General features: G+C 66.5%; 1 protein-coding gene across 10 annotated transcripts in view; it reads left to right on the top strand.

The window, feature by feature from the left end:
- Nucleotides 1–19,532, top strand: part of USP19 (ubiquitin specific peptidase 19) — a 26,829-nt gene extending 7,297 nt beyond the window's left edge. The window contains exons 2-27 of one of the 10 annotated variants that reach the window (XM_035337936.1): nucleotides 2,808–3,052; nucleotides 4,718–4,774; nucleotides 5,862–5,990; nucleotides 6,523–6,656; nucleotides 6,942–7,349; nucleotides 7,701–7,968; nucleotides 8,068–8,224; nucleotides 8,331–8,402; nucleotides 8,908–9,023; nucleotides 9,304–9,518; nucleotides 9,832–10,033; nucleotides 10,113–10,246; nucleotides 10,369–10,527; nucleotides 10,628–10,738; nucleotides 10,920–11,030; nucleotides 11,179–11,280; nucleotides 11,644–11,784; nucleotides 11,886–12,004; nucleotides 12,220–12,357; nucleotides 12,441–12,805; nucleotides 13,430–13,540; nucleotides 14,073–14,289; nucleotides 14,592–14,744; nucleotides 14,842–15,005; nucleotides 15,086–15,264; nucleotides 16,947–18,085. In XM_035337936.1, the coding sequence (XP_035193827.1) occupies nucleotides 2,944–3,052; nucleotides 4,718–4,774; nucleotides 5,862–5,990; nucleotides 6,523–6,656; nucleotides 6,942–7,349; nucleotides 7,701–7,968; nucleotides 8,068–8,224; nucleotides 8,331–8,402; nucleotides 8,908–9,023; nucleotides 9,304–9,518; nucleotides 9,832–10,033; nucleotides 10,113–10,246; nucleotides 10,369–10,527; nucleotides 10,628–10,738; nucleotides 10,920–11,030; nucleotides 11,179–11,280; nucleotides 11,644–11,784; nucleotides 11,886–12,004; nucleotides 12,220–12,357; nucleotides 12,441–12,805; nucleotides 13,430–13,540; nucleotides 14,073–14,289; nucleotides 14,592–14,744; nucleotides 14,842–15,005; nucleotides 15,086–15,264; nucleotides 16,947–17,180 (4,305 nt within the window). In that variant the 5' untranslated portion in view covers nucleotides 2,808–2,943 and the 3' untranslated portion in view covers nucleotides 17,181–18,085. Of the gene's footprint in view, nucleotides 1–1,981; nucleotides 3,053–4,717; nucleotides 4,775–5,861; nucleotides 5,991–6,522; nucleotides 6,657–6,941; nucleotides 7,350–7,700; nucleotides 7,969–8,067; nucleotides 8,225–8,330; nucleotides 8,403–8,907; nucleotides 9,024–9,303; nucleotides 9,519–9,831; nucleotides 10,034–10,112; nucleotides 10,247–10,368; nucleotides 10,528–10,627; nucleotides 10,739–10,919; nucleotides 11,031–11,178; nucleotides 11,281–11,643; nucleotides 11,785–11,885; nucleotides 12,005–12,219; nucleotides 12,358–12,440; nucleotides 12,806–13,429; nucleotides 13,541–14,072; nucleotides 14,290–14,591; nucleotides 14,745–14,841; nucleotides 15,006–15,085; nucleotides 15,265–16,946; nucleotides 18,086–19,292 lie in introns of those variants that run through there. The other 9 variants (XM_035337944.1, XM_035337946.1, XM_035337947.1 and 6 more) reach the window with 9 other exon arrangements.
- The last annotated feature ends 720 nt before the right edge of the window (nucleotides 19,533–20,252 follow it).

Genomic DNA, 20,252 nt, shown 5'->3' on the forward strand with positions numbered 1-20,252 from the left:
CTGGTGGCACTGGGGGACATGGCAGGTGGCATTAGGGGACAGGGAGGACTGGTGGCACTGGGCTCAGCAGGCCCAGGCCGCAACAGGCCGCCCCGTTGCCATGGCAACGCCCCGGGCTGGGCCCCGCCCTTGTGGGCGGATCCCCCCGGCAGCGCCGCGATGACGTCACGGCGGGCGCCGTCGCCATGGCGCCGCGGGGCGGGGGCAAGGGGCTGAACCGGCGGCAGGCCTCCGGGGCTCCCGTCACGTGACCCCGCCGCCATCCCTTCCCCTGCGCTCCCTCGTCACGTGGGGCCGCCCGCCGGCTTCCGGAAGTGCGTCACGGGCTCGGGCCTGTCTCCGGAGCGGGCCCGCTCGGAACTTCGGTGAACCCGTCCCCGTCCCCGTCCCCATCCCACGGCACGAGGGGGGGGGGGGGGGGGGCGGGCCCGGGGTGGGGGAGGGGGAGGGGGAGGGGACGGGGGGGCGGGGCGGGCAGCGCCGCCTCTCCCCGCCGCCAGCCTCCCCCCTCAGCCCCGCGGCCGCCGGGTGCCGGCTCGGTGAGGCGCGGCCGGGGCAGGCCGCGAGCACCGGGGGGCTGCGGGCGGGGGGGACCGGGAGGGACTGGGGGGGCCGGGGGAGGCCGTGCCTTGCGCCGCCAGAACCCCCGGGGGCGCGGCGTGCCGGCGGGCGTGTCCCGAGCCGTTACCGGGGCCGAGGGGGGGAGGCGGCCCCGGTTCCGCGCTCGGGGCCCCGCGGGGCACTGGGGGGGTCCCTGGGCCGCAGCCGCGCGGTGCCGGCACAAAAGGTGCGGGGCGGAGCGGGGAGAGCCCGGGGGGGGGGGTGGTCCCCGCGTGCAGCGATGCGCCGTGAGGGTGCGCCCGGCCGGCAGCACGGCGGGTTCCCCCTCGGTGCTCACCTCCCGCTGACAGCACCGCCGGGAGCCCCGCGCCTGGGGCACCGGGGTGCTGAGCCCCGGTGATGCGTGCCTGCTGATCCCAGGGAGAGGGAAAGTGTCTGGGATGGGGAGAGCCCCGTGGGAATAACCCGGGCTGTGCTTGTGCTTGGATGAAGCGCTGATGCTCCCGCAACAGCCTCGGGCTGCCGCCAGCCCCAGCGGGCAGAGCGGCGAGCGGCTCCCCCGTGCCAGCCCCCCTCAGCCCGCAGGGCCCCGCTCGGGGCTCGCCGTCACCGTTCTGCCTCGCGCCGTGCCTTTGGAGGCAGCGGGGCCCGGCCCTGCTTCTTGTTTCCTGCTCCTCTGAGGTTTTCCCCCTAGAAACAAAAGAAACGCAGCAAGCACAGCTCGCCTGCGGTGGCCAGGCCCGGCTGAGCGTTTACCACCCTGGGGATCGTTTTGTAGCCGACCCACAGTGACATTAGCGGGGACTGGGGCAGGGCGGTGGCGTGCAGCGGGTGGCAGCGCCCTGCCAGAGGGCCCGGTTGCAGCTGCCAGGTCCCTTCTGTCCCCCCTGGTGCGGCCAGAACCTGGTGCTGCTGCCTTACGGCGAGACCCGGCGCCTTCAGGGGGCGGTGCTGCTGCTGTCCCACATCTGCTCCCTCCCCTCTCGGGGCTAGCAGCGTGGTCTCGCTCAGCATCCCCTTCCCGGCTTGTTTCAGGCCTCCCTGCTGTGGGGTTTGAGGCCGCCTGTGCCAGGCGGTCAGGGGGCACCCAGCACTTGGGGTTTGGAGTTGGTTTTGGTGGTTCTTGGTGGCTGGGACAGGTCAGCCCAAAGAGAAGCGCTTTGGGTGCGGAGCCGGCCGTGGGGCTGGGCTGCCCCAGCTGCGGGAGCGTGCTGTCGCTTCACGCTGGGGTCTGGTGGCCGTGACTCGAGGTCTGTGGCCTCTCGTTGCCACGAGTGCTTCTGGAACACAAATGGCACTGTCATGAGCTTCCCTGGGGACACCCCTGAGCGGGGCTGTCAGCTCCGTGCAGGCACAGCGGGGACGGGCGCTCCCGCTGCAGGAGAGCCAGGCGCTGCCCAGCGGGGCTGGAGCGAGGTGCGTCGGGCTCAGGGACGCCTTCCCGGCTCTCTGCTGCCTCCGTCTCCACGGGGACGTCTCCAGGAGGCCGCGGCAGCTCTCCTCTGTCCTGAACACCTGAAATAGAGCGGCCGGGCGCTGGGTCCCGCAGCCCGCAGACCCTGCCGGGGGGGGCAAGCCCGGCCCTCTCGCCAGGCACGCCGAGCGCGGGTGTCTTGTTTCCAGCCGGGCCCTGCTGGCGCTGTCTGTAAACCCGCGGGGAGATGAATATGCAAGGTGCCGCCGTGCTGGTGGGTGGAGGGAGGAGCTCGGGCCGTGCCAGGGAGGCTTGCTTTGCTCTGGCACGGGAGAGAGAGCGTCCCAGGCCTGCTGCTTCTCCCCCCGCTTCCTTCTTAGGGCGTTTCTCTCTCCCGTTGCCGGCCTCTCACGCGGGCACCGTCTGACCGAAATAGCTGCTGACCTGCCCCGTGCCCTGAGCTGCAGGGCGGGCTGTCCCGGCTGACCCAGGGGACTGGCTTGTGCGGCTCAGGGGCTCCCCTGCGCCCCCCTGCTCCCCTGGGCGCTGTTGCTGGAGTTAGCCATGAGCGTGACAATTGCTTGCGAGGTTTGTAACACGTGCCACGTACAGAAGGCCGTGGGTTGTGTCCTGGGGGCTTTGACAAGCCCTCGCTTTGGCAGCAAGCGCTGCAGCAGCTGCGGTGAGGTGGGTGCCTGCGCCCAGCGGGGCTTTCCCTGCAGCTCACGCGAGGGCATCGGCCCCGGAGGGCCCGGGGCAGGGAGCAGGTCCTGATGTCGTTGGGCTTCCTCTGTCCGCTCCTCCTGCCACGCCTGTTCTCTCCTCTCTTTAGGCCACTAGTTCCTTGCCAGAGAGTTTGACCACAGAGAGTCGCCAAGATAGCTGGGCCAGGAAGAAAACGTCGCACCCCTGACCCAGACTCCATCACCGACCCCGGCGGGCCGTTTGTGTCCTCCAAACGGCTGAAGATGTCCAGTAGCACCAATGCCCCCGGCCAGAGGAGAGTGTCTCGGGGCTTGGACGATGCCACCAACAAGAAGAAGCAGAAGGATCGAGCCAACCAGGAGAGCAAGGAAGGTGAGAGCCCCCGGCACCGTGGTTTCTCGGCCCCCTGGGGTGGGATCCTGCAGCCATCTGCCGCGGGATAAGCAGATTTAACTAATCGCTTCCTGTGGCTGCCTGTAACCCTGCGACGGGATCCTCTTTGGCACGGTGTCCTCCCCGGACCTGTAACCTCCTTTCTTTGGGTGCCGCTTAGCCCCAGGGCTGTGAGGAAGGTCGGCTCCCTGCCCTCAGTTTAAGCCTGGGGCCGGCGGTGGCTGTTTCCAGTCGCTGCATTTGGCTGGGGGGAGCACCACGGGGGCCTGCAGGTGCCCTCGCAGCTGGCCGTGCTTCTGCTTCCCAGCCTGGGTGCCGCAGGCAGCTCCCGGGTGCTGACAGCACCCGCCGGGTGCAGAGCCTGCGGGTGGGGCTGTTGCCTCACCCTCCGTGTCGAGGCGAGGCGTGGCTCCGCAGAAACGGGTGCTCTGCAGCAATTCCCTCCCCAGCCGCCGCGTATCCGATGACAAAAAGTGCCCCGGGTGCAGGCTGCTGTGCTGGGCGGGCAGCGCCTGCGGGCAGGAGGCAGCACGGGTTCCTCCTCCAGCAGCCCTGTGGCCCTGGCAAATCGCTGGGATTCTGCGCCCGCTGCGTTCTGACTGCTGCAACCTCAAAATAACCCGGTGATTTATGGGCCAAGGTAAAGGAGCGCTTACCGAGCGCTGCTGGAACGCTGGGCTGCGCTCCCCAGGGCGAAACCCCAGGGCACTGCGAGCACAGCGCTGCTGCCTCCTCTCGGGGCACCCACCCCTGGCGTGGAGAAGCTCCTGCCCTCACGGCGGCTGCACCGTGGGCTGTGCTGCCTCCATCCCCTTTGTGCAGTGTAACGGGGTCCCGGGGCAGGCCGGCTCCACCAGCAGCTGCAGTGCTCAAGGGGGATTTCCTGCTGCTCTGGAGCCTGCCGAGGAGGGCAGCGACACCCCTGTGGGCGCTCTGGAGCGGAGACCAGAGCTCCCGTTGTCACCGGTTGCGTGCTTCAGGCCAAGGTGCTGGCGTGTTGACACCCTTGCCTGTCACAGCACATCGCCGTGTGCGGGTGGAGCTGCCCCTGAGATGCTGTTGGCTCTCAGAGGTAACGCTGCAGGGAGCAGGGATTGTCAGGCCCTAACTGGGACCTGCTCGCTTCCCCGGCCTGAGCTGGAAGGAAGTTTTAGCCCTGGACGCTGGCAGGTTGCGCAGCAGTGGGAATGTTAAAGTGCAGCTGGGCTGCCAGGTTCTCTCCTTACAGCAAAGTAGGGTTTGAGCACAACCAAACACCGGGCTCTCTGTGTAGGATCAAGGCAGAGCCTCTCCTCTGTGGCCCAGCAGAGACTTGGCAGGGCTCGCAGCCCAGTTACCACAAGCTCCGTGGCCAGACATGCCTCGAAGCAGCGCTGTCTGCCTGGCGCAGCAAGGTTGTTTTGCTCCCACTGCAGACGTGTGGGGGGCACAGCACCCGTGGTGGGGTCTGGCTTGCTGCGGGCAGGGCTCGGGGTGTCGGGGGAGGTGGGAGGGGGCAGAGGAAGGAAACAAGCAGCACGTGCAGCGTGGAAATCCCGGGCAGAGCCTTGGTGCTGTGTGATCTTTGGGGTGTCAGAGTGCCAGCCCGTGCTCTGAGGTGCCAGAACGCCAGACCCACCTGCGCTCTGCTTCTCTGCCCACCAGTGTCTCGCCCTGAGCCCGAGCAGGCTGAGACCCCCCAGGAGAGGGACTCGGAGGAGGGTAAGTGGAGGTGTGCGCTGGCTGCCAGTGCATGGCCACCGAGCGCCCTTGCCAAGGGACCCGGAGCTCTCACCTTGTCGTTGTCCTGTGCTCTGGCAGTCGGCAGAACTAACCCGAGTGCTGCCTCGCCCCGTGCTCCTCCTAACAGGGTGCAGCCTTCCCAGAGCAGGGCGCGTGTGCTGGGGAAGGGCCCTCTGCAAAGGAGGGGCCCGGGGCACGTGAGCTATAGCCAGGCGGCTCCTGGCCCGGGTGTCACGGTGGCCCTGAGCACAGCCCCGGGACATCTTGTTGCCAGCATCCTCCCGCTGGTTTCTGGGCAGAAAGGTCCCGGGCCGTGGCACCCATCAGGTGCTGCTGACGGTTTTTGCCTTGGCTCCAGGTCCTCACCTTGAGGCAGACAGAGCAGAACCCCATCATAACACAGAGAGTAGAACTAAACCAAGTGGAAATGAAGGAAACGTTGGCTTTTTTTGCCTTGAAGATTTTAGGATGCCACCTGGCAGGCACCTGATGGGGCTCTGTCTGCAGGGAGGGATGCTGCTGTACCGTTTTTTCCCTGGGCGAGATGCTCCTGCCATGCTGGCTGGCCCACCCATGTTTCAGCCGCGTTAAGAGCGCCTACCTGGCAGGAGTGCAGTGCCCTTGATGACTGCAACTGAGCTGCCCGATTTGCATATGCAAAGGGAAGTGGCAATTTCTGGTTGTGGTCAGAGTCCACTTGAATCCCCCAGAGTAATTCTGCGGCTTCCTCGTTCCCTGGGAAAGCAGCAGTCGCTTTGTAGTTGGCAGGAGCCGCCCCTTCTTCCCAGCCGTTGCACTGCACGTGACTGGGCCAAGCCCTTCTGCCTTCTGATCTCTCTGGCTCCCGCTGGGATCCACCTGACCTGCCGCAACACGTGCTCAGGCCCTCGTTCGTGGCCTGATAAGAGCGGGGTTCCAAGTGTCTCGGTTTGTTGGCATGATCTGTGTCCTCTGTGCTGACCTCCTTCAAGCAGACGTGCGTCCGGGCTCGTGCTCCCCTGCCAAGGCGTGTGCGCCACGGCCTCGTGCCGCGGGGCGGCGGGTAACGCTTCCCTCCCTCTCATAGAGCTGCTGCTGGACTGGAAGCAAAATGCTGACGAGATCATTGTCAAGCTGAACTTGGGCAGCGGAGCTCTGAAGGTGGAGGACGTGGATGCTGCTTTCACCGACACTGACTGCGTGGTCAAACTGCCAGGTACGGGCAGCAGAGCAAATATTGTTCCAGCAGGGCTTGGCGTGGCTGTGGGCTAGATGTGGGGCTGAGCCAGGCAAGCATAAAACCTTTCCTTCAGAGGCAATGCCCTGCTGTCAGCTGGCACAGCTTTGGCCAGGCTGATAGGAGAGCAGCGTAAAAGAAGAAGGGTGGAGGGCTGGGGGGCAGGATCCGGCTTCTCTCTGCCAAGTGAACAGGTGCCCGCTGCCGTGCTGCATGCGTCCATCCCCTGCTTACAGGGTGATTGAGTCGGCGCTGGGTATCCCTTGGAAAAGTGTCTGTGCCCCTGAGGGCAGGGAGACACAGGGCCTTCCCTCTGGGAAGGAGGCCAGCCAGATGTACAAAGCAACGCCAGCTTCCTCGGCTTTACCCTGAAGGCTCGTGGGGTGTGGTGGCAGCCTGCCTGCAGCCTCTCTGGCTCTGGACAAGCGCTCTTCTGGCCCCTGGGGCAGGTGAAAGAGGGCCGTGGGTTGGGTGGACTGCCGCCTGAGGTGCCGTCCCTCTTTGACTGCAGATGGGCGCCAGTGGAGCTGTCAGTTCTATGAGGAGATCGAGGGCTCCTGCAGCAAGGTCCAGTGCAAGAAGGGCAACTTCCTGCAGCTTGTGCTCCAGAAGAAGATCCCGCTTCACACCTGGACTTCACTTCTGGTAAGGAGGAGGGGGGAGCTCTGCCTCTGGGGGACTATGTGGAGCCTGGCAGAGCTGGGTCAGGGTTTTGCTCCCTGCTCTTGAGCTGCCCTTGCCCAGGGAGCGCTTTGGGGCACATCCTGCATCCCTGTGCTGCATGGGGGTGTTAAGCCAGTCCCAGGGAGCGGGTGGTGCTGTGCCCCTGGCATGCCCTGGGCAGGGGGAGCGAGGGTCAGGTGCTGGCAAAGAGCGAGAGAGGTGCTGCTGCGTGGACATCGCCCCATTGTGCTGCACTGCTTTTCACAGAAGAGAAGGAAGGATGGATCCAAAGAGCTGGCCAAAGGAGCCATGTGCTGGGAGAACGGGAAGGAGAAGGCTGCTGCTGCAGAGCTGGCCCCCGAAGAGCCCCGGGCTGAAAGCACAGAGCCACCGAGGACCCGGCGGGAGCCCTCCAACCCCAAGCGCGCTCAGGGAAGAAGCGAGGCCCTGGGAGGGAAAAGCCCAGCCAGCCCAGGGACGCAGAGTGGCCCCAGCGCCAAGCGGGCAGTTTACCTCAAAGTGGCTCCAACCGAAGAAGAGCCAAATGCCAGAGTCACCGGCAGCGTGGAGCCCAGCAAGGGGCACGGCGGGAGGGCAGGCAGCCGTCGCAACGGCAGAGCCAGCCAGGGCGATGCGCCCACGGCCCTGGCCGACCTCGCACCACCACTGGAGAAGGTACCCGAGGACCTGGCTGATCCGGGCTCCCTCAGCCCTCGTGTAGAGACACGTCCCTGCGGGATGAGATGGGCTCCTGGGTGCCTTGGGTGGTGCTGGGTGCCTGGCTGTGGTGGAGGATGGGGAGAAATGCGGTCCGGGACCTGGTAACATTGCCACAGGCAGGGGGAACCTGCAATCGCTGCGCTGAGGCTGTGGAGGGGTCCAAGCGGGGCAGGTGGGATGTGTGGGCACGGTGAGGCTGTGCCTGCCTGGCTGACAGCAGCGGGCTGCGCAGAGGAGTTGTGGGTTGGCTGGGGCAGCGTGGGAGTGAAGTTGTCTCTTCTTCACCGCTTCCTTTTTCCTTGAAAGGCTGTGGTTTTGGCCAAGGAGACCGTTCCCGTGGAGATGCCACCTCTTGCAGCCACCACAGAGGTGTTCCCCCACCGTGTTGCCACCTGTGTGGAGAAGAGAGTCCTGCAGCCGAGCAGCCCCACTGAGGCCTCGCGGGGCCGGGACTGCGCGTCCGTCCTGGGGGAGAGCTCCAAGGCCATCCCTGCAGCCACCCCTTCCCTGGGCAGAGACGGTGAGAAGAGGGACTGGTCCAAGGACGACGTGGCTCTGGAAGCAGCAGCTGATGGTGAGTGGCTGGAGCCCACAGCTGTCCCTAGGCTGGTCTGGTTGGAAAGGCCACGCTTTGCAAGGAAGGTAACTCCTCTCCACGGCTTTCCTTGCTCAGAGCCAGAGCCTTTTGTGAGCCTGACCTTTGTCAAGAATGACTCGTATGAGAAAGGCAATGACCTGGTGGTGGTGCACGTCTACGTGAAAGAGATTCACAAGGAGACTTCCAAGGTTTTGTTTCGGGAGCAAGACTTCACATTGGTGTTCCAGACGAGGTACGAGAGCACCTTGGGATGGCATGAAGCTGATGCAGAGCTCCTGGCTGCAGCCAGGCCGCTCTGTTTGTTCACCTCTTCTCTCTCACTTCTGATTTCTTTGCAGCGATGTAAACTTCCTTCGCCTCCACCCTGGTTGTGGGCCTCACACAGTGTTCCGGTGGCAGGTGAAGCTCAGGTATGGTTCCAGTTTTCCAGCCTGCACTGGGGTGAGGGAGCTGAGAGCTGGAGCAGGAACCGGTCCCAGCTGGCCGGTCTGTGCAGGACACGCTCACTTCTACCCCTGGGCTCGCAGCCACGTTCTGCGTTTCTCACACCGTGCTGCACCAGGTGCTCCTAAACCTGGGATGGTTGCAGAGAAGGAAATCCCAGTGCTCCCTTGCCTGCAGTCTTCCCACAGCCTGATCTGGAGCTCTCATGGGCAGAGCCAGACCAGCCGGTGTGCGCTTTGGTGGGGTGTCCTGCTAGAGCGGGCATGGGGAGCCGGGCAGAACGGATCTGTTGGGAAGGGGGCCCTCTGCGTGCTGTGAGCCTGGGCTCGGGGCTGTCTGCCCTGCTTCGTGGAGGCCCCCTTGGGTAGGGCGACAGCCTCCTGACTAGTGTCAACCCCAACAGAGGCTTCTTAGCATCTCTGAGGCTGCCGGGGTGTCTGGGGAACTCCTGACATGCTGCCTGTCTTGCAGGAACCTCATTGAGCCGGACCAGTGCACGTACAACTTCACGGTGTCTCGCATTGATGTCTGCTTGAAGAAACGCCAGAGCCAGCGCTGGGGCGGGCTGGAGGCTCCGGCCACACGAGGTCTGCACCCTGCCTTCTCCTTGTCTTGGTGCCTTCCTCGCTGCCAGCAGTGCCTGTATGGCACCGGGTCCTCCGGCACGGGGTTGTGGGGAGCGAGAGGGATGAGTGGGAGCGGGGTGGGAGGGCCAAGTGCTGGGGAAGGGCACTGCTGCTCCCCTCCCTCACTGGGAAGAGGGGTGGGCGAGAGCCTGCGTGTGTGAGCACGGGCTGAGCAGCTCAGCCCTGCCATGGGCAGCCCGCGGTGCTGCTAACCACAGGCCCACCCTTCCCCCTTTTTAAGGTGCAGTGGGTGGTGCAAAGGTTGCCATGCCTACAGGCCCTACCCCTCTGGATAAGACACCCCCGGGCAGTAACCAGCACCCCCTGTCCAGCAAAGAGGAGGCCCGAGCCAGCGACAAAGAGAAGCCACGCGTCGAGGATGGGGGTCTGGACGGTGTGGCAGCCCGTACAGCCCCAGAACACGTGGCAGTGAAGCAAGAGCCTCACATCCCATCGGTGAGTGGAGCTGTGCCACGTTTGACCTGGCTGGGGGGAAGTGGGGGACCACTCTTCTCTCTTGTTGGAGCCCAACCTCCTCGGTGCTGCTCTGGGGTCCAGCAAACTGTTCTGGGGGAGGTGGTGGCAGTGCTCCTGTCAGAGCTGACAGAATTGGGGACAGCAGCTGTCCTGGCTGTCCCAATCCTGGTGGGCGATGGTGTGTGACTCCAGACCAGCCCTGTCTGAGGGGTGCCTTGGTTAGTCAGATTCCAGCGGTGTTCCCAAAGATCCCTGGCGCACGGCACCCTCACACCCAGCTCTGCTTTGACAGCCCAAGCCGACCTGCATGGTGCCCCCGATGACGCACAGCCCCGTGAGCACCGAGAGCGTGGAGGACGAAGAGGACGAGGACGAGAAGAAGAAGGTGTGCCTGCCCGGCTTCACGGGGCTGGTGAACCTGGGCAACACCTGCTTCATGAACAGCGTCATCCAGTCGCTGTCCAACACCCGCGAGCTGCGCGACTACTTCCACGGTGAGCACACGCCTGGAGCCCAGCGGAGCCCAGCCCCGTGGACAGCGCAGCCACCCTCGCTCTCCTCCATCTCTTACAGATCGGTCCTTCGAGTCGGAAATCAACTACAACAACCCGCTGGGGACAGGGGGCCGCCTGGCCATCGGCTTTGCCATGCTGCTGCGAGCGCTGTGGAAGGGCACGCACCATGCCTTCCAGCCCTCTAAACTGAAGGTAGGCACCAAAGCTCCACAGGAGCTGCCGGGTGCTCTTCTCTGCGAGCTGGGTGGGTGCAGGCAGGATTTGTGCGTGGGGCGAGCAGGGCTGCCTGTGGGCTGATGGCTGTGTTCCCCCAGGCGATCGTGGCCAGCAAGGCCAGCCAGTTCACTGGCTACGCCCAGCACGATGCTCAGGAGTTCATGGCCTTCCTGCTCGATGGCCTGCACGAGGATCTCAACCGCATCCAGAACAAGCCCTACACAGAGACCGTTGACTCGGATGGGAGGCCCGATGAGGTAAAGGTGTCCTTCCCCAAAGCCCCTGGGAGCGCTGGGTGCTGCACAGCAGCCCTGTCCCCTGTGGTTTAGGGCAGTGCTGAGCCCTTTCTCCCTGCAGGTGGTAGCTGAGGAGGCTTGGCAGCGACACAAGATGAGGAATGACTCCTTCATTGTGGACCTCTTCCAGGGCCAGTACAAATCCAAGCTGGTGTGCCCAGTCTGTTCCAAGGTAGGGCAGCTCTGGAGGCCCTGCCTCTGTCCTGGCTGTACCTCAGGCTCCAGCCTGCACTCATAGACCCTCAGAGCACAAGTCACGGGGCAGGGCCAGATCTCAGGCCTGCTGGGACTGCTGCCCTGCTGATCTCAGCCACGAGCAGTTCCCAGTACTGAGCGTGCTTTCGTGCCTGCAGGTGTCCATCACTTTCGACCCCTTCCTGTACCTCCCCGTGCCCCTCCCACAGAAGCAGAAGGTGCTGACCGTCTACTACTTTGCGAAGGAGCCGCACAAGAAACCTATCAAGGTAAAGGACCCTGACTGCCCTGGGGAGGTAGCCTGAGAGGGCTCTTGGAGGTGCCACAGGTCCCGTGCCAGCGGGCTGAGCCTCGTGCTAAGCCAAGGCCCGCGTGCCTTGGTGCGGCGTTACTAACGGGGCACTTTCTTTGTGGCAGTTCCTCGTGAGTATCAGCAAGGAGAACTCCAGTGCCATGGAGGTGCTTGACTCGGTGGCCCACAGCGTGCGTGTGAAACCAGAGAACCTGCGCCTGGCAGAGGTGAGAGGGCTCCAACTGGCCAGCAAGCCGTGGGCTGTTCTTGTGGGTGCCCCTGGGTCACCCAGAGAAAACGTTGCCATCAGCAGCTCCTTTTCCACGGGGGGGATTTTGTCCACGGCTGGCAGCGTCATGTGCTGGGTGCTGCCAGGCAGATCCCTGCTCAGCCGGGCTGGGCCACAGCAGTGGGGCAAGCGGTGCCACCCTGGGGGGGTGGTGAGCAGAGCACAGAATCCCCGTGGTGCTGCTGTCCCCACCGTTCATGGGGGGCTCAGGTCTGTGGCTTCCCCAGGAGAGGAAGAGCAGGGCAGCGCTCTGAGCACGAGGCAGCCCTCACATGGCCCCGTTCCACTGCTTTCCTGGCAGGTGATCAAGAATCGCTTTCACCGCATGTTCCTGCCGTCCCACTCGCTCGACACGGTCTCCCCCACGGACCTGCTGCTCTGCTTCGAGGTGCTGTCCCCAGAGCTGGCCAAGGAGCGCGTGGTGGAGCTGCAGGTCCAGCAGGTAAGCAGGGGGGAGATGAGGACTGCTGGGAGGCACTCGGGGAGGCTGAACTGACCCTGCCCAGGTGCCCTCCCATGCCCAACGGGTTCTTTCTCCTGCAGCGTCCGCAGGTACCCAGTGTCCCCGTCGCCAAGTGTGCGGCCTGCCAGAAGAAGCAGCTGTCAGAGGAAGAGAAGCTCAGGCGCTGCACGAGGTGCTATCGAGTCGGTTACTGCAACGTGTGAGTTGGCTTGGCGCCTGGCGGGGAGGGAGGGAGGGTCTCCTGCTCTGACAGGAGAGCTCAACCCACGGGGAGGAGGTGGGATGGGCCCGGCTTTGGGACGGAGCCAGTCTGGCTCTGAGCGCTCCCCTCACCCCAGGTGCACCCCTCCAGCCCTGCCGAGCTCCTGCTGGGCTGGCTGCAGACGCCGGGCTCACTGGAGCTGTGTGTTACAGGGCATGCCAGAAGACACACTGGCCAGACCACAAGGCTTTGTGCCGCCCTGAGAACATCGGTTTCCCCTTCCTCATCAGCGTGCCGGAGTCCCGCCTCACCTACGCCCGCCTGGCCCAGCTGCTGGAGGGCTACGCAAGGTGAGGGGGGCGGGGAAGGGGGGTGCTTCTGCCTGTCCCCAGCCCCGTGCCTGGCCTGCTGTGACCGTCCCCTCCTTGCCCAGGTACTCGGTCAGCGTGTTCCAGCCTCCCTTCCAGCTGGGACGGATGTCGCCAGAGCAGGGGCTGCAGCCGCTGCTCCCCGACAAGCTGGAGCCCCTGGCCAAGAGCAGCTGCACAGCCGCCACCTCTGCCCCCGAGCTGGGGGACGGGGACAGGGCGTCCGGCCTCCTGCAGGAGCCCCCGCTCTCGCCGGCCGTGCCCGAGCTGCATCCAGAGCTGGGTGACAGCAGCACCGTCCGCAGCAAGGTCCTGGCAGCCAGGAGTTCCCTGCTGAGCTTGGATTCTGGCTTCTCCGAGCACGTGGAGTCGCAGGGCGACAGCTGCTGCGAGAAGGAGCCGTCCTATGAGAGAGCCCTCAAACCCGAAGGTAAGAGGTGCTGCAGTGCCAGCAGCCCAGACAAGGCAGAGAGCAATTCTCCTTCCTACTGTGGTGGGAGGTCGCCCCGTCTGTTTTCTCCGTGGGGCTTGGTCCAGAGACCCCTGCAGACATGCTGAAGGCCGTGGGAGCCGTGTTTTGGCAGCGCTGCCCCACCTGAAATGCCTGCCAGCCCACGCTCTGCCTTGCCCTGGCAGGGCCCGTGCGGCAGAGCAAAGACCTGACTTAGAAGGAGGCTGGGCTGCTGTGGGAGGGGCGGGGAGGCAGGGGCTGCCAGAGTCCCGTGGGAGGCTGAGCCCCTCGGGGCTGTGAGCGCCTCGCTCTGACTCAGCTGCACGGGAGCAGCCTCTCGCGCTCGGCCGCCCGGCTGTCACGTTTCCAGACACTCGTCTCAGGATGGCAGCAATGTGCGGAGAAGGGGCAAGGCAGGCAGGCAGAGGAGCGCCGCTTGCCAGGGGCAGGCGCCTGCTAAAAATAGTCAAGGACACTGGGCACGTGGTTGTGTCCCTGCAAGGCCGTAGCATGTGAGGTGGGGGTGGGGGCACTGCGAATTCTTGGCCCCTACGCAGGGCAGGCAGGCAGTGCCACCGAAGATCTGTCCCTGCCTGTCCGCAGCTGCCATCCCCGGGTACCAGCACACTCCTGACTCGCTGAGCGCCCGAGCCACGCAGTTCTACATCAACAAGATCGATGCCGCCAACAAAGAGTACAAGCTGGAAGATAAAGGTGAGCCCGGAGCCCCGGGGAGATCTGATTTCATCCCTCGTGGCCTCTGGCGGAGCGGTGCTGGATTGTCCTGGCCAGGGTGCGAGAGGCTCCTGGGCCAGAGAGCTGTTGGTCCCAGGACAACAAAAGCTGCATCTGGCACAGGAGCTGCTGCCTGCTCCCTGGAAGCTCTTCTCAGGCACAATGTTCCTGTTCCCCTGAGCAAACAGAGCTGTTCCCCTCAGCAAAGAGCCGTTCCCCTCAACCCCTGTACCCACAGAGTGATCTCTGTGCCTGGGTCACCAGTCTGGAGAGCTGCTGGTCACGTAGACACTGCTGAGAGTGGTTCTCTCACTGGCTGTGGGGCACTGCCACCCTGGGCTGGGGAACCTGGCTTAGGCAGTGGGGGCACCTGGCGGGGACACTTGTGCCCTCCCGGCCCTGCTGCGTGTTTGTTCTATCGAGCCGGGCTGGGCAGGATTGCTGCTAGTCCAGGCAAGGTGGCGTGGGCTGGCCAGGGGGGCAGGCGTGTGAGGTGTGCACCCCCTGGCAGGTGACGCCCCCCTGGAGCTGACAGACGACTGCTCCCTTGCCCTGGTGTGGAAGAACAACGAGCGCCTCAAGGAGTTTGTGCTGGTGGAGTCCAAGGAGCTGGAGTGCGTGGAAGACCCGGGCTCAGCCAGCGAAGCAGCGCGGGCTGGCCACTTCACCCTGGAGCAGTGCCTCAACCTCTTCACCAAGCCCGAAGTCCTGGCCCCGGAGGAAGCGTGGTGAGGAAGGCGGCGCAGCAGGTTCCAGCCTGCAGGGGCCCAGGCAGCAGCGGGGGTTTCCCAGGAGCTGCCCGCTCCTGCACGCCCTTTCTCCTGGCAGCCAGGAATGCTGGGCTGCGTGCTGGGGAGGGAGGCCAGGAGCCAGCAGGGAGCCACGCCAGCGCTCCGCGGGGCTGTGCTGGCCTGCCCCTGGCAGGGGAGGCGGAGATGTCCCTCACTGCTCCCCCCAGATCCACGCGTGGCGCTGGGCTCAAACTCCCAAGGCTCTCCCCACGTCGGTAACAAGCACGTGCTTCCCCCAGGTACTGCCCCAAGTGCAAGCAGCACCGCGAGGCCTCCAAGCAGCTGATGCTGTGGCGCCTGCCCAACGTCCTCATCATCCAGCTCAAGCGCTTCTCCTTCCGCAGCTTTATTTGGCGGGACAAGATCAACGACATGGTGGACTTCCCCGTCCGGTGAGAGCTCGGGGGGGGGGCGAGGCGTCGGGGATGGCACTGAGCCTGCTGCCCCGCCGCCCGGCCTCTCCCTGACCGTCCCCGCGTCCCTCCCTAGGAGCCTGGACCTGAGCAAGTTCTGCATCGGCCGGAAGGGCGAGCAGCAGCTGCCCGTGTATGACCTGTATGCCGTGATCAACCACTACGGAGGCATGATCGGCGGGCACTACACGGCGTACGCCCGCCTGCCCAACGACAAGAACAGCCAGCGCAGCGACGTGGGTGAGGATCAGCTGCCCTCGCCGCCCCCCTTCTCCTGCAGCCGGGGACGGTCTCCTCGCTTAACCCTTCTCTCCTCTCAGGCTGGCGGCTCTTCGACGACAGCACAGTCACCACCGTGGACGAGAGCCAGGTGGTAACCAGATACGCCTACGTCCTCTTCTACCGACGGAGGAACTCTCCTGTGGAGAGACCCCTGCCAGGCCACCCCCCCGACCACCGAGCCGAGCGCACCCCCTCTGCCGAGGCTGCCGCCAGTCAGGTGAGAGCTCGCGTCCCTCCCAGCGCCGATGGAGCCGCAGAGCCTTGAAACGTGCATGCGCCCGCCTGCAGGGCCCCGCGGAGCCTGGCGCGGTCGTGGTTTGGTGCCTGCCTCTCTTTGAGACTGAAGAGCTTGTGCCAGCTGGGCTTCGGGGTCCCGCCTGTCCTGTTGCGGCCGTGATCTTGGGACGGGCGCATCCCTAAGGGATGGTGGGAGAGTCCCTGGTGGTTCCAGCCCCCGGGCTGGGGGTGCTGGTGGGAGGGCACAGAGCTGCGCTGGGGCATCGGAGGCAGGAGGGAGCCGTGCCTGCAGGGCTCTGTGCCGGGAAGGACTGAGAGCAGCGGATCAGGAGCTGGCTGCTCCAGGAAGCACAGCCTCCTCGGGGCAGGGTGGGGGACGCTTTCTGCTGGGACCCAGCCCAGGGCCACGCTGGGTGCAGAAAAGGCGAATGCCAGCACCAAGCCAGAGGCCTGCAAGCCTCCGCAAGGTGCTGACGAGAAACCTGCCGGAGCGAGCTGTGCTGCGGGACGGGCTGGGAGGGGTGGGCACTTCCAGCACATACCAATGGGGACTGCTTGGACTGTTCTCTGCCGAAATGTCAAAAAAACAAAGGCCCGGGCTGGGGGTGCAGCGCGTTGCCTGCCTGCCAGGCTCCCCTGGGTCGCTGCAGCCCTTCCCACTGTGCTGCCCCCCCGGGGGCTGAGGACAATGCTTGGCTGTGGCACAGCTGAACGCGTGCGCCCCTGGGGGCCTTCTTGACCAGCCCGGGCTGCTGACACGAGCTGTGGGTTGGGTGGCCCGGCTCTTCCTTCCCAGCCAGGCCCGGAGCTGCTCCTGTCCTGGGGGCTGTGTGTGTCCCGGAGCTGCCCCACACGCTGCGGGTGGCCTGGGTCACGGCAAGGCTGCTCCACGCATCCTGCACCGGCCGTGGGAGGCTGGGAGGCCCCCGCGGTGCCGGGGATCACCGTGTGCCCCGCAGCCCCACGGCTCATCGGATCCCCCTGGGACCGTCGGGGCGCTGGCAGCGCCGGATCCTGTGCGGTGCTGGCGTGCGTTGGATCCTGCTGGAGCTGAGCGGGTCCCCAGCCCCCTGGGACCACCCGCACCCTCCCGAGTGCCCTCAGAGACCTGCGTCCTGATTGGCTGCCCGCGTGATCACCGGCTCAAGGAAGGGCTGGGCTGCGATTGGCTGCCTGCAGGAATCACCTGGGAAGCTGGGCTGCGATTGGCTCTCGAGGGATCCCCACCCACCGAAGGAGAGCTGGGACTGGTTGTGCTGCTGCCGCGCCTCCTGCTCCTGCCCCGAGCTGCGTCCCCCTTGGCCGCCATCTGAACAATCCCGTTGGGATCACCGCCACCGGCCTCTGATTGGCTGCTGCCTGCCTGGATCCACCAATAGCAGAGCTCCAACTCCACCGGGATCCAGCTGCCGGCTCCCCTGCGGCCCTGCGAAGACGCCGCCCGGCAGCCCCCCGCCGCACCGCCTGCGCCCAGCGGAGCCCGGCTGCGCCGCGAGCACCGGCAGCCCCGAGGAGCGCAGGGCCGGGCGCGACCGCGCTGCATGGGGAGGCGGGCTGGTGGGGCACGGGACTGGGCTCGCAGGCAGCCGCCTGCCCCGGGGGATGGCGAGGGGTGTTGCCCGTTGTGTTCTCCAAGTGCTGACGCAGGTTTCCACATCGCAGGCTTCTCTGATCTGGCAGGAACTGGAGGCTGAAGAACAAGAGCTGCAGCTCGAGGCTCCCCAAAGGCCTGCAAGAAACTCCTGGAGGCCCCGTGGCCAGAAGAGGAGTCCGGGCACCCCCCAGCACCCAGACGAAGGCTGCGTCAGATACTTCGTCCTGGCCACCACGGCCGCAATCGTGGCTCTCTTCCTCAACGTGTTCTACCCGCTCATTTACCAGACCCGCTGGAGATAGGCACGGGCACGTAGCCAGCTGCAGGAGCAGGGCTGCCGGGGCACGCGCCGTGCCAGGATGCCGTGCGACGAAGACGTCAGGCGGCAGGACAGAGCCCTCCGGGAAGGACTCGCCCGCTGAAGGCACGATCGGGCCTCGCCGAGGGAAGCGTGGGGCCGTCGGCTCCTGCCTGTCTGCCCTGGCATCTCCCGTGCCAGCTGGCACGGCCGCCCGGCTGGCCTGCAGCCATGCCAAGGCACAGCCCGGAACCAGGATCCCCTCAGCCCTCCCTCGCCCTGGCTGCCTGCTCGGAGCAGGGCTGGCCCCACGGGTACGTGCCGCTCAGGAAGGGACAGTGCCGCTGCCCTGGGGAACGTCGCCTGTCTGCGCTCATCTCCTGGGAACAAGCAGTGCCCTGCCCCGAGGCTGCTGCGAGGACAGGATGCCCTGACACGGTTGCTGGTCCAGCTGCGCGTGCTGCTGTGCTGCTTCAGGAGCCTCGTGTTCTCCAGAGCTGGCACGAGATGTGTCCCCCGGGCCACAGTTGTCCCTTGTGCTGGGGCTGGATGGGCTTGTCACCAAGGGCTTACGTACTTCCCTGCTCAACCGGAGAGAGCTCAGCAGCACCCAGGCAGCCCTAGGGGAGCCTGGCAGACTGCACTCAGGCACCCGTGGCAAGCATGGACCTGCGGGGGCTGCACCTGCCTGCGTCTAGGGGAGGGCAGGTCTCTGCTGCGTGCACGGCCCGACGAGGGGCCGGGGGCAGCACCTCAGTTCTGAGGGGCCTGTGGTGTGGGAGAGGCGTGGGGTCGGGGCGAGCAGGTAGGACCCAGGCTGCAGGAGGGCGGCGTCTCGCGGCTGTGCTGGCAGCGTCGCTCTCCTGCGTGCTGCGGGGGGTGTTAATAAAGGCAGGTTTTCCAAAGAGATGTGGCACCCCTCTCCTGTGTCATGGCAGCCCGGCTCCAGGCAGGGGCTGTGTACCGCAGCCTGCTCCAGCACCCCAGCAGGTGCCGGTGCCCTCCCTGTGCTGCTGTCCCTCTCCAGCCCCCGGCGCTGGCCCCGTGGCCCCAGCCACTGCAGGAGCCCTGCCCCAGGCTGTGCTGGGTGCAGCAGGCTCCGGGCACAGCTCTGCCTGCCCCTGCCCTGGGGCCCTGGCCGTGGGGCAGCAGCGGCGGCACGTGCAGGGCGCTGGGCACCCGGCGGGGCCGGCAGCGCGCTGTCCCGCGGGGCTGGGACAAGGGCTGCAGCGCCGGCGGTGTCTGACATTGAGACGTGTTGCCCTTGGCTGAGCGGTGCTCGGGTGTGTTTGGGTTTGAGAGGTGACTTCAGAGCCCTGTGACTTCCTTTTCCGTCTCCGATGCTGTCCTGGCGGCGGTGCCCTTGGCTGTCTCAGGAAGGATGCTCAGCGGGAGCACAGTTCTCCCGGGCTTCTGCCTGGGGCCCCTTCCTCACAGGGGAGGGGGGGGCTTGAGCCGGGCTGCGGGGCCCCCATGGCTCCCCCCTCCTCAGTCCCACGCCCCTCCTGCAGCTCCCCACGCACGGGTCCTGGCGCGGTGAGCGCTGCCCTCAGGAGCTGCTTGTCCTGGAACAGTCGCCTCATTGTCTGCTGCCCCGGGGCCCGTGGCTTCCCCCGCGCGCCCACGGCGTTGGCCTCGTGGGGCTGAGTCAGCGCCCGCTGCCTCTGGGGTGACCTCTGCTCCTCCTGGGGCTGGAGCCCGGGGCTCAGGGCCTGCTGCCTGCACCTGCCTGCCCCCGGGTGGGGGTCCCGGCTCTGGAGACCCCCTGAAGCCCTGCACTGTGCGTCAGCCCCAGGCAGGGGCCGGCACCCACCCCGTGGCTCGCCGCTGCTGGCCCCGTGCCGTGCCGCTGCTCCGCCCGGCCCACACCGCGGCAGCCCGGGGGCAGTGGTGCCGGACAGGGCGAGGCAGCAGTGCAGGGGCAGGGCCGAGCGTGCTGCAGCCTGGCTCTCCTCGCTTGGGCAGGTCTCCGGGGCTGCTCCGGGCTCGGTGCCTTCCACCCTGCCCCGCTTCATGGCCCGGGAGCCGCTCTGCGGGGCCTTTGCTGGGAGCGAGGCGGGAGGAGAGGGGCAGGCAGCGCCCCGCTCCCCAACTCACAGCCGCCTTCTGCTTGCAGGGACTGACCCCGGTGCCGTTCGGATCCGGCCTGGCCCCCGAAGGAGCCCCGGCGCTGGCCGCGGAAGGCCTCCCCGAGCGCTTCGCCAGCCCCGCCGAGCGCCCGGCCCCCTCCTACAGCAGCATGGAAGAAGTCGACTAGGGCGTCACCGGGGGGTGCGGGCCGGGCCGGGCACCGGGGAGGAGGGGGGGCGGGCGGGGGTCGGGGCTTGTCCTGCTCTCATTAAACACGCTGAACTCCGCTCGCCTCCGCTGCCTGCTACGTGGCCCCGGGGACCGTCACCGTGCTGCCCCGTGTCCCCCGGGGTGCTGCGGCACCTGCTGCTCCCCTGTGCTCCTTACAGCCCCGGGTGTCCGCTGTGCCTCGTGTCCCCTGGTGCTCCCTGGTGTCACCTGATGTCCCTCCCTGCCTCGTGGCTCTCAGCGCGCCCTGCTGTGTCTGCAGACACTTGGTGTGCCTTGCTGCCCTTTGCTGTCAACTGGTGCTCCGTATGGCCCGGCGTGCCCTACGGCCCCGCTGTGCCTGTGGTGCCTGGTGTCCTGTGGTGTGCCCTACGGCCCCGGTGCCCCTGCAGTGCCCCGTGTCCCCGGGTGTGCCCTACAGCCCGGGTGTGCCTTTCCTGCCCGGTGTTCCCCTTGCCCCCACTGCGAACTTAGTGCCCGGTGTGTCCCGGAGCTCCCCACGGCCCCGGAGTGCCTTTACTGCCCGGTATTCCCCGTGCCCTCAGCGCCTTATGTCCCCGGTCCGCTCCCTGCGCGCTTTCCGCCCCCGGCGCGCCCTCGCCACCCGGGACGCCCCCTTGCCCGATGCCCCGGGCGCGCCCCGGTGCCGGTGCCGGTGCGGCGGGACTGCAAGTCCCGGCAAGCCGCGGGCGGGCGGCGCGGCCAATGGCGCACGGGGGGCGGCGCGGCCCGGCTCTGCCTCCGCCGCCGCCCGGTGCCGCGGCGCAGAGAGCCCCGG

The sequence above is a fragment of the Oxyura jamaicensis genome, chromosome 12 (assembly GCF_011077185.1).
Source record: "Oxyura jamaicensis isolate SHBP4307 breed ruddy duck chromosome 12, BPBGC_Ojam_1.0, whole genome shotgun sequence".
Classification (NCBI taxonomy): Eukaryota; Metazoa; Chordata; class Aves; order Anseriformes; family Anatidae; genus Oxyura; species Oxyura jamaicensis.